The sequence below is a fragment of the Sceloporus occidentalis genome, unplaced genomic scaffold (genome assembly GCF_023333645.1).
Source record: "Sceloporus occidentalis isolate IW3139 unplaced genomic scaffold, rSceOcc1.0.p SCAF_2, whole genome shotgun sequence".
NCBI lineage: Eukaryota > Metazoa > Chordata > Lepidosauria > Squamata > Phrynosomatidae > Sceloporus > Sceloporus occidentalis.
In genome coordinates, this window is record NW_028316982.1 from 247767847 (window position 1) to 247780281 (window position 12435).

Consider the following 12435-nt stretch of genomic DNA (forward strand, 5'->3'; position numbering starts at 1 on the left):
TGCTATAGGTAAAGAAATTCTCTGGAGAAAAAGCTCAAATGACTGTCAAGTGAAAATACTATAGATGGGATAGGGGGAAGGAGAGGTTTCTCTTTTTATTAAATATTACACTTTTGTTGTTTGGGATTATTACACTCTTTTTTTCTTTTTTTTTTCTTTTTTTTTCTTTTTGTAAATATTAGGGGAAAGAAAAAAATAACAAGTGGATGTCTTGATTGTTAAATTACTAGGTTTCTTTTTTTTTCCTGTATGTAACATGATACATAAGATTGGTGACAATAAACAATGACAAATAGCTTGTTTGTAACTTTCAACCTACATCCAATAAAAATAATTGGAAAAAAAAATAAACCATCCTGGGCATAAAATGCTGTTTAAAAACACTGAAGTTCTGGACCTTAGCTATTTAATGGAAAAGTGGATTTCTTAGTGTTTATACCAGAGGCTGTTAGCTTTCTTGGCCTTGTGGAGCAATTTATTAGAAATGCTCTTCACAGTCTTTAATAATTGCAACGTGCCCAGGGTTTTTTAAAAGCATTTTTTAAAATCAAGTCTTCATATTCTTTCTGGAAAATTTGAACTGTTTTTGTTATGGGCAGAAGTGTTACATTAGACCTGGAACAGCCATATTCTACATTGATGCTTAAAATTTTCACAGGAAGCTTCTTATGCTAAAGAATCACGTATGGAAACTACCTCATCTGTTGTAATGTCTAGACAAAAGGGCAAGAAGGGAGACAAGCAACAATAAAACTTTGCTTTTGACAGTTTGGTGCTCATATAATTGTCAAACACAATTATTAGCAATTCTTTTTTTACAGGTCTCTTACAAAACCATTTCTCTCATTTTTTAAAAAAATGCCTGACTTATCATCACATGAATAGGAGACTGGAAACGGTGCCCTGATTCCTGAATTTTGTTTTTGACCCTCAATTCAATTTAAGGCTGCATCTTGTAACTAAACCAGTAAAATTAAAGTGAACAATAAATCTTGGGTTGCTCTCAAGTACTTTCACCCTTTAATTCCTGTTGTAAGCCACTTACTTGTTCATGCTGGTAAAAACACCAGTGCCAAATGTGAGCCCAAGGGCAGCCGTAGATCAAAAGATCTGTATAATGAGGCATACCAAAAACAGAAGAGCAGATTACAGAACAATTACCAGGAGTTATTCCCAGTTGGGTTCAATTACAGCAAGTCATGTTTTTCTCTAATCCTAAAATTCACATCCAAGACTTTTAGCCCAATTTGAAACTATGAATCTGGCAGCTGAAAATTAAGTTTGAAAGGTATGTTATGTCATTTTCGTGAATACTAATATGATAAAGCTGGGGGCTCAAAAGCACATAAAGGAACCAACTTAATAATACTTGAAACACTGTAATAGAGCCAACATTATAGGACAAAATTGGGAGTATGATGCCTTTAAGGTTAATCTCAGCTGAAGTTAAGCAAAATATATTAAAAACAATATATTGCTGATACTGAATGCCATGGAAGGCAATACATATATACAAACATGCCAACAGTAAATGTTGGTTGGGATGTGAATGTGTGGATACATGTGTAAGCTGGTTTAGTTACACGTTGCAGCCTTAAGCATGTACCCAATGATTGTTTCCACACACAGTGGATCAGAAGTTGTCTCATGATGTCAAACCAACAAATATTAGTGCTACCAGAATTGTGTTCATTATCCCTATATACAACGTTGGGGAGATGAACGGCAGCATCCAAACTCCTGTTAGACGGCAGTTTGGATTTTTTTTTTGGACAGATGGACAAGCGTCATCTGTCAATGGCTGCTAGCAGCGATGGAGAAGTTGATCTGCTACTGTTCCAGAAGCTAAGACCTGGATCGCATGATGCAAATTACTAGAAAGAAGATTCCAATTAAACATTAGGAAGACTATCTTCACAGCAAGGAATAGCCTACCTTGTGATGGTGAACTTTCCTTTATTGGAAGTTTTTAAACAGAGGCTAGATGGCCACCTCTCGGTAGTGCAGATTCCTGCATGGAAAGGGTTTGGATTAGATAGCTCTAAGGATGCATGGAAGCTAAGCACTTGGATGGGAAATATGCTTAGGCTATATTTCAGAGCAAGGAACTGGGGGGAAAACACCTTGTTTTCTTTGCCTAAGAAAACCCTATGAAATTTCATGAAGCTGCCATAAGTTGATACGCAAGGGACATAGATACATGGATGCCTTTCAAATCCATAACTAACAAGACACGTAAAAACAAATAAATTTACAGTGCTTTATAAATAAAGGTTAATAATAATAATTAGATTAATATTAACTGATTATTTCTATGAGTTCTTGAACTGCCCCATTTATTTGTTAAAATGCAAGGAAAATGATGCTCACTCTGGGTAAACAGTAACTTATGGTGAAATCTGCTGCCATAATTAGTCCAATAAACAGTGTATGGCTGACTTGATGATAGCCATGAACACTACCATTTGATGGACAGTATATTTTGTTAATTGCTGATTGATCAATGGTAATTTTTATTAAAGGGTTTCTTAAAATAGCTTTTGCAGTTAAATGCAATATATACAAAATTGCAATGATCTATCTTCTTGGTTAGTATATGCTCACCTTAATTCAGCATGGATATAAAATCTGTAGCACTCAGACTTATAAAACTAGTGTGCTTATTATACCAGCCTACCATTTTTCCATCTTTTCTACTGTAAAACTCATTTCACTCAGGTAAAATAATTTAGTAAGGAAACCGAGACCTGAATGCTATTATAAGTAATTTGAATCAAAGGACTTTATTTGTATGTTAACTTACCACTGAGTAACTGATTCTGTCTAATGTAATTCAAATTAACCAATAGGTATCAAGCCACAGTCTCTGCAAACTAGATATGTTCCTGAACTCATTGAACAGTATGCATAGGTGGCTATACCTCCCAATGCTAGAACCTCCCAAAAAGAAAGGTTTTCTTTTCAAGTATTTCAACAAATGTGCTGTATTAAATATAACTTTAATTGAAATACTTTTGAACTGTTAACTAAATTGTGTTACCTCTTGTTTAATGGTATCTTAATATGGCCATGAGGATGGCATCCAGTAGCTCAATCCATCCCACCAATCTCCATTTTAGAGGTGTATTTAGGCATATTGCACATAGGTTTTGTCTCGTGTGTGTAAAGGCACGGCACTGCAACTGAGTAGTAGCAGAAGGGAGCTGCAACAGACCTCTCCTGTCCTCAACAGCTGTTGCAGAGCTAGGAAGGAAATGGGGATGACAACTAAAACTGCCACAAAGAAGGGGGACAAACAGCGTTTTCTGCTGTCTTAGGGAGTTCAATGATATAGCCAATTTAGCCTGTGGAATCAGTATGTAGAGAGATCTTCTAGCACCTTTGAGACTAACTGAAAGAAGCTGGCAGCACAAGCTTTAGTAGACTTCAGTCTACTTCCTCAGGTGCATCTTCCTTATTTCCGTTAGTCTCAAAGGTGCTACGTCTTACAGTGTAGCACTCAAGCTAGATGTATAGAAGGGTAGACATTTCTCAATTGAATAAGTTATTGATGAAAAGATACCATTTATACCTTGCTGGAAGTCCTCAGGCAAGCCTGGACAGCCAGTTGCACCAGCTGGACTTCTTGCCTCAAGCTACATGGCCAAAAAACCCAAAACCACACACCCAAATGGACCTAAAACACCAAATGTATGCAGGTATAATATGCCTTTAAACAGAAAAATATTTTGATTGGCTCCAGCTATCACACTTGGTCTGTTATGATAGTTTTCTTGTCAGAGGAAAGTTTGTGGGACCATGTTCAAAAACTTAACAGGGAGAAAGTCAAAATGGAGAAGGCTGAGATTTGTGTGCTATACAACTTAACCAAAGACGAAAGAATCAGCTTAGGGTTGTGCTTCTGGTACAGCCGTGTTTTCCCAGCATTTACATCTGGGGGGAAAAGTGTTGTTCCTTGCAGATCTGACTTGTAGACTATGAGTTATGTAGAAAAACTGTTATTGTTATGTGCCTTCAAGTCATCTCTGACTTATGGAGACCCTAAGGTAAACTTACCATTGGGTTTTCGTAGGAAGATTTGTTCAGAGGTTTGCCATTGCCTTCCTGAGGCTGAGAGCATGTGACTTGCCCAAGGTCACCCAGTGAGTTTCCTGGCCAAGCTGGCAATCGAGCCCTAGTCCCCAGAGGCATAGTCCAACACTCAAACGACTATGCCACAATGGCTTTCACAGACACCAATTAAATACTGTTCATCAAATACCACTTTGTTGAAAAGCTATGAGGCGCGTTACAGACCATTTGCAGTGCAGAGGAGCCCCAGCGTATGAACCACGCAGCTCCTCCGCGCTGAAAAAGCCCCAAAATGGCACTTCTCTTTGCGGTGCGGTTGACGCCGTGAGGTGCCAATGGCACACTCGTGGCATCATTTGCGCCGCTCGACATGCGGACGCAACGCATCTGCTACGTCAAGATGGCGGCCCCTGTGTGGACAGGTGCCGCCATTTTGTATGGACTCAGTCCATACTGGGTTGAGGGGCATCAGGAAGTGACGCGCCTTCCTAACCCTAGCACACCCCTTCGGCGCGTCTGTAACGCGCCAGAAACAACCGACTATATTCTTCCACTTGTATAGTTATATCATCACACTGCAGACTACAGCAAGTACTTGGCTTAGGTTTATTTCACAGGAAATATGAAAAGTGTATTTATAAAATACATCAATTCCTTTTTAATTTCTCCACAGACATTAAGAAATGGTCTTACAAATTTGTTCCATAACAAATGTCAAAATGCACAGACATACTTGTGGTGCTCTAGCAATGCTTTATACTTTTCAGAAACACTGCATAGTCCCATTTTCATCAAAAAAAAAAAACTTAAAAAGATACAGTAACAATGTAAAATAACATCTAATACACATGACATTGCATTCAGTATGGCACTGAAGGAAAGCAAAACATTAATAAGGTCTCATGCGACCAGATGGAGGTGGTGCTCTATTTGGAGGAGTGATTGCTATGTCGAGATAATCCCCGATCTGGAACTTCTGAGACTGAAGCGTCATGGAGTCATCTGTGCCCTTTCTGCCTGACATTGTACTGCCAATTTCCTTCACCCTGTAGAAAAAGAGATGCTTATTATTTGCCTTTAAAAAATCAAGACCAAAATTAAGATTCATTTTTAATGTTAGACCACTTCTTTATGCTAAATTACTGTTGTTCGCTCTTGCTTAGAGTTATCCACTTTGATCAGCCTGGCTCCAACTTTGCAGCACAAGATATTTTTCAATGAAGATGCCAAAAACCGAAGCCAGGATGTAATGCAAAGTTTGGCATAGTCATCTTTTTAGACTAGCGTTCTGGACTCTCCCAGGCTGCATGGCTGCTGGTCCAAAAACATAACCTTCCCAAACTCTGATGTAATGCATGCAGAATATCACTTCTACTGATGAGCTATGACCCATTCCTTATTGTAAGATGGGTTTATAATCTTACTGTATAACTGCTGGTGAATCATGTTTATTGTTATTAATGACCAAATATGATCTCTCCCTCTGCCACTTTCTCAGCCTGGAAGCACCCCAACTGAAGTGCCGCAAATCAGGGCACTAGGAACTTATATTTGCAGCATTCTCGCACTAACAGAACCAGGACAGGTCTCTCCAGCTGTCCTCAATGCATTTTGCAACAAGAAAAGCACTGCAGGTGTCATTCCCCAGCATCACATAGGAAAGACTACTACTCTCTGCTTTTTAACTAGATCCCTGGATTATGCAGAAGAGAAAAGGACTGACGGGCATTTATATGTCCCTTAGGAATTGCCCACAGAAACCTAGGAAGGCATTCCCCAGGGATTTGAGTAACTACTGAACTTCAAGTGCACAGCCTGAAATACTTTACAACTTATAAACATCAGTTTCATGTGAGAGCATTTATGGACACTTGTTCACTAGAATGTATTAAAGATATTTTTAAAACTATTTTATGATTTACTACAATTTTGAGTTTTTGCTACTAACACATATATGTATTTGTTGACTATTACCTGTAACCAGGCCTTTTAAGATCGGTGAAAACAATTGCGAAGCTGAAATGTGTGCCTTTCTTCCTTGCTTCTGGGTAGACCTCTTTCACTAAACTGGTCAGTTCTTTTAGAGTTGCATCCATCCTGGAAGAAGGAGAACAAACAGAATTATTGGCCAAGCAATTTTTACAAGATGAGATGAAGTCAAACCTGTTACATAGGACAGTGAACTGAAAAAGAGTTCTATCACAGAAATAATTCCTATTCAAGACTCCCAAGTAACTCGGGGGTTGTTTCCCACTGCTGACATCTTTAAATTTGGTTTCATATGGGAAACCAAACTGCTGAATTATACCTGTATAATAGCAGCAAGCCATTCTGGATTTGTTTTCCCCCCATTCTGTCTTAAACCTAATCTGTTCTCAATCATTTTTAGAATACTCCTTCATATATCAACATACAAATAAGGCAGTGCTTTAAAAGGTTTGAACTGTACAGTTTCTTGGGATCTCTGTCCAGTCCTCATAAACAGTGTTGCAGAAAGATTATGAAAATAATAGCTTTTCACCCTCACGGTGCAATTTAAGTAACTTATAGTAGAACCCTAAGCATTTCCCCTCAGAAGTAAATCTAATAGTATTTAGCTGGCAGTTACTTACAAATGTGTTCAAGATTCAGCTTTAATCCTTCCTTACAATGGTACTTTAAAAACCAAATTCACATTTAGATAACTAATCAAGGAGAAATTTACAAATTTACCAACCATCTCATTACCTCCTAAAACATACAATATGGGAAGAGCTTCACATATAGATTTTAGCCATGTATTTACACTGAACTCTAGGCTCCTATTATTTATTTATATCTGTTTCCCCCCACAAAATTGGGAGACAATGCCACCTACAAATTAAACAAACAGTGCAGTTAAAAACATACAAAAGTGAACATTAAAATAGAATTAAACTAGTACAATATTAAAATATCACTCATTAGAAGAATAAAATACAATGAAAAAGTGCTTAAAAACAATACATATTAAAAGTTAACATTACTAAAATGCATGAAAATAATAAAAATAAAACTATATACATACCCTGAAAATGCTTTTCCTACAGAAAAGATTTAGCCAATTCCCTCCATTTAAGGAGAATGATGAGCTACCATGACATTACTCCTCACTGCCCCACCAACTGCCCATGGAACCATCCCTGCACTAAACAAAATGACAACCTTCCAGGTTTAGGTACAGTGGATCCTTGTTATACGCTGGGGTTTGGTTCCAAGATCCCCCGTGTATAACAAAATCCGTGGATGCTCAAGTCCCATTAAGTATAATGATATAGCAAAACGGTGTCCCTAATAAAAAATGGAACATCAAGGTAAATTTATCCTTTTTTGGAACATTTTCAAACCGTGTATGCTTAAATCCGTGTATAAAAAATCCGTGTATAAGAAGGGCCGACTGTATTATTAAACACAAACGTGCTTCTCTTGCAAAAGTAACAAACAAGTAATAAGAACCTGAATTTTATTAACCCCAAAGAAATTGACGTCAGAGACAATGCAGATGATTCTGATAAAATGTGCTTCATCACATGTAAAAGGTCTACTAGCCAACTGGGAGAAAATAGATACCAAAATTGCCTTGTATTTCATCAACCGCACTTCTTTTCCAGAACTGTCCCTCTGCCATCTTGTTCCCAACACCAGGAGCCAGTACTCTTCCTTTTCCCGGCAAGCAAAAATGCTTTTAATTAATTAATTAATTAATTAAAGTACTTATACCCTACCCTTCAGCCCTAAAGGCTATCAGAGTGGCTTAATTTAAGCAAGCTTTTAATGGTTAAGCAGAAAAGCTTCTTAATATAGAGGTATGTTTTATCTCTTTTTAACTTTTGCATGATTTTTAATCAGTTTTATAATGTTTCAATGTGGTGGTTTTAACTGGTTTTAAACCTTTTTGTAAATATTTTTAACTTGTTGTTTTGGAAGACCACTTGGGTCCCGTCCTGGAGACAAGCAGCAAATAAAGTAAATAAAATAAAATATGAATAAATTAAAATGCATACACACACCTCTTCTCAGTACAAAAGCTAAAAATAAACATGGAAGATAGCTGCCAATTTGCTTTCCTTCAAACAGAGGAATTAACTAACCTCAGAATTTCTACTGAAGAATGATATAGAAGTGTACATAACAATTAGTGTCTATAAACTCTCTCAGGTATCTGCCAAGTTTGCAAGGTAAGACTCTAGTTGTCCATGAAAAGGTGGCAGAGGCTCTATGGCTTTAATATGGATGACAGAAAATATCTGTTTCACAGGGTGATTTTTTGCCTTGCATTCACTATTACCAACAAAGCCTCTGTCCACTAAAAAAGTGGCAGCAACCTAGCTTTTACCACAATAGATAAACAGCTTTGAGGCAAAAAATCACTGCCATTTACCATGTGTAGATCTGCAGTTCACTGGAGGGTACATTTCCACGAGCAAATTCATCCATTCGGTGATGGCGTCCATTGTTGGTAGTGAAGACCCTCAGCAAGAGGGGACAGGTCTGCAAGGCAAACATTAGGCTATTACATTTATACCTTAATTTGCTGAAAGAAGCAGTGAAGGAGAAAAGCAACCTACATACCCTTTCTGGGATACACTGCATGTTGTAAAGATAAATTCAGGGACTTATTACAAACAAGCAAAAGACAAAAAGAAATACTACATAACAGAGAAGGTAAGGGGCCACTATTTCTGGACTGTGTTTTGTTGCATTCTCCCTCTGACTGATCTCAATGGGCTAGTATACTTTTTCAGCTATTTGGACAGTCAGGGATGTCCAAGGAATAAGGAGACATCTACATTACTCCATTCCTGGACTCTATGTGAGGAGAAACACTACTAGAACAAAGATGTAACATCTTTTTTGCCATTCATTTCAGGAAGCCTGCAATCACAATTCTCCCTCTTCAAATGCAGATATCCCTTCAGACAAGTGGAGACAGAGTTCTACAGTATGCTATATGGCTCCAATTGCCTTCACTAGAAACTACAGTCCTCCCTCTGAATTCGCAGGGGATCCATTCTGGAAATCCGTGAATATTCAAGCCTCATAGGCATGCACCATTAATTTTAACGGAAGTCGTCCCTCTGCAAATAATCAAAACAGCGGATCTCAAGTCCATGAAAACAGAGGGGCAACTGTAGCCACTAACAACAGTAATATTAACTGCAATAAATTCTATTGGGACAAATGAAGAAAAAAAACCCTCCTATATTATGCATTAATTCCAATTAACAAAGTGGCTACACAAACATCTTAGAGATTTCAATTTATGCCTGAAATATGGATTGTACATATGAAACATTTTATACTTGACTGTTGTTTTGGTGTGCTTCCAAGTCATTTCTGACTTATGGCACTCCTAAGGCAAACCTATCACTGGGTTTTCTTGGCAAGATTTGCTGAAAGAGGGGTTGCTTTTGCTTTCTCTGAGGTTGAGAAGTGTGACTTCCTCTAGGTCTCCCAGTGGGGTTGCATGGCCAAGCAGGATTTGAACCCTGGTCCCCAGGGTCAGTTTGAGTATTGGAACTACAACTCTGGCGAAAAGGATTTGATTCCCAGCTCAGCCATGAAACCCACAAGTCACACTCTCTCAGCCTCAGAGAAGTCCCACCCCATGCTATGAGTAGAGAAAATTGCTCAATTTATGTGGAATCATGTGAAATTATGTGCTGCTTTAGACTCTTCTGTACATTAATAGTATCTTCAGCACATCTGACACAAATGTTACATGAGCTGCTTGTTGGGTGGTTTCATATATAGTTTCATAGGTGCTCCTTTTTATTTATTTATTATTCTCAACATAAAGTAAGTTGTCAGCAGCTTTTGTTATAGATTATGATTTATGCATCCCAAAGCTTATAGGCCTCATGTTTATTGATAGACGCTTTTCTGGTTTTCATTTTCCAGCACTTGGTTTTTCCCAATTGCCATTAAAAAAAGGAAAAGGAAAAATTCAACAAATAGGTTACTGGAGAAATAAGCGAACAATAGCTCAGCAAGAGCAATACTGACTGAGTGTCAAAGTGGCCTGATCTTGTAGCACCTTTGAGACTGAGCAGTCCATCCTGGGAAGCAGTTCACTGCATGCACCTGAGGACAGAGACCAAGTCTACAAAGGCTTACGCTACACCTTCTTTCGCTGTTAGTCTCATACTGATATTCCAGACATGGCTATGACTTACTGACATCTAAACATTCATCCTTCTGTGATCTGTAGGTAAGAATGGGCCACTACAGATAACTTGTATATCACAACAACACTTCCACCACAGCAAAGTCTGTTCAAAGTGGTATACAGTGGTCCCTCCACATTTGTGGCTTTGATTTTTGTGGATTTGCTTATTCATGGATTTGATTAATATGTTCTCTCTAGGAATATCTAGGTCCTCCAGCACAACTCTATGGTCAACTTTAACCAAAAGTTGCACTGGAGGACCTAGAGATTGCTAGAGATGTGTTCTCTCACATGGTTTGTTCACATTCACGGGAGTCCTGTGTCCCTAAGCACAACGAATGTGGAGGGACAAGTATATCCTGCTATGAGTCCTTCCTCTCCAACTAATCATTCTACACACAGTTTATACTGACACATCCCATTTTGGGAGAAAGCTGGGATATAAGTGCAATAGATAAATAACAAATCTGTAAGACAATCCTCCAGCTCAAATACTATTGCTAATAAGGCTGCCAGGTGTCCACTGCTGAAGGGCCAAAGTGCTTGTCTCTTATAGGGACGGCAGGTGTCCATTATTATTATAAGGACACCCTTATCTGGAGGATGGAAAGGTATACAGAGCCAGAGTGGCACAGTAGTTTGAGTGCTGGGCGACAACTCTGGAGACCAAGGTTGGATTCCCAGCTGGGCCATGAAACTCTCCGGGCGACTCTGGGCAAGTCTCATGCTCTCAGCCTCAGGAAAGGCAGTAGCAAACCTCCTCTGAACAAATCTGGCCAAGAAAACCCAATGATGGGTTTGCCTTAGGATTGCCATAAGTTGGAAACGGCAACAACAACAACAACGGTTATACAGACTGAACAAGATTCAAATAAATCCTGGTGGCTTTTTTGAGTATCAGCCCTTGATAGAGGCAGACTATATGGCCACTGTGCAGTTTATGGATGTGGAATGGTATGTTGTATTTATGGCCAGGTTAAGTGAGTCAATACAAGTTGAGTCTCCCTTCTCTGGAATAACAAAACCCTAATTACTCCATAATGCAAAACCCTTTTTCATGGGTGGCTGAAATAGGGATACCTTTGCTTTACGATGGATCAACGCACACAAACTCAACATGACATCCCTTCAAGTATTTAAACAGGGCTATCATATCACCTCTTAACCTTCTCTTCTCCAGGCTAAACATTCCCAGCTCCCTCAGTCGTTCCTCATAGGGCATGTTTTCCAGACCCTTCACCATTTTAGTCGCTCTCCTTTGGACACATGGCTCCAGTTTCTCCACATCCTTTTTGAATTGTGGCGCCCAGAACTGGACACAATATTCCAGGTGGGGCCTGACCAGAGCAGAATAGAGTGGCACTATGACTTCCCTGGATCTAGACACTCTACTTCTATTGATGCAGCCTAAAATCGCATTGGCCTTGTTAGCTGCCGCATCGCACTGTTGACTCATGTTCAACTTGTGGTCTACTTGGACTCCCAGATCCCTTTCACATGTAGTCCTATAGCTGTGCATTTCAAGTCTTGAAGGCACACAACAACAACAACACAAGTCACACTCTCTCAGCCTCTTCAGGGAAAAGGCAATGGCAAAACCTCTTCTGAGCCAAGCTAGCAAAGTAGACTATAGAGTTGGAAGGAACACAAGGGCCCTGCAGCCCAACCCTTTCTGCCATGCAGGAACTCTCCATCAAAGCTTCCCGACAGATGCCCATCCAGCCTCTGTTTATGGCTCTTCTTTGACTACCTTTTCGCGGTCGATGGGCTTTTCGGGCTCCTTCTTGATCTCCTCCTGAGTAACGCGAGACTCCACCGCCATCTTGCCGCCTCCTTTCCCCCAAATCCCTCCGAAACAAGGCTAAGGAAAGGGACGCTGAGAGAGCCCCGTTTGACGCTCCGCCGAAACAAAATGGCGGCCTTCGCGCAAACAGAGGAGAGCGGCTTCGCCTGCAACAGGCGCGAACTCTCGCGAGAGCAGTGAGAGCCTCGCTCGAGAATAGACGAGAACTGGCTCCGCAAAGGAGGGGGCGGGGTTTGGGATGAAAGCATAGATAGAAGAGAGAGTGGCTATCTCCTGTTGCATTTTGGGTTTTGTAGTCCAATGAGGCCTAAACGTTCTCAGGCTGAACGTTCTAAATGCCCCTCCCTAAACTGCAAGTCCCACAATGCAACAA

The 12435-nt window shown here is 39.6% G+C and overlaps 1 protein-coding gene across 1 annotated transcript; it reads right to left on the reverse strand.

The window, feature by feature from the left end:
* Window positions 1–4663: 4663 nt before the first annotated feature.
* On the reverse strand, window positions 4664–12213 carry LOC149319943 (histone deacetylase complex subunit SAP18). The gene is made up of 4 exons (XM_089512626.1): window positions 12009–12213; window positions 8471–8580; window positions 6046–6168; window positions 4664–5117 (listed from the first exon to the last, which is right to left on the reverse strand). Exons 1-4 carry the CDS (start codon window positions 12078–12080, stop codon window positions 4961–4963), a joined length of 462 nt encoding a protein of 153 aa, XP_089368752.1. The 5' UTR covers window positions 12081–12213; the 3' UTR covers window positions 4664–4960.
* Between the last annotated feature and the right edge of the window lie 222 nt (window positions 12214–12435).

Excerpts from the sequence above, each read along its gene's own strand:
- LOC149319943 (XM_089512626.1), bottom strand. The coding sequence starts at position 12,080 with ATGGCGGTGGAGTCTCGCGTTACTCAGGAGGAGATCAAGAAGGAGCCC. Across the intron at positions 8,581-12,008 it reads AGCCCATCGACCGCGAAAAG|ACCTGTCCCCTCTTGCTGAG; the intron begins GTAGTCAAAGAA and ends TTTGCCTTGCAG. Across the intron at positions 5,118-6,045 it reads CTTAAAAGGCCTGGTTACAG|GGTGAAGGAAATTGGCAGTA; the intron begins GTAATAGTCAAC and ends CTTTTTCTACAG.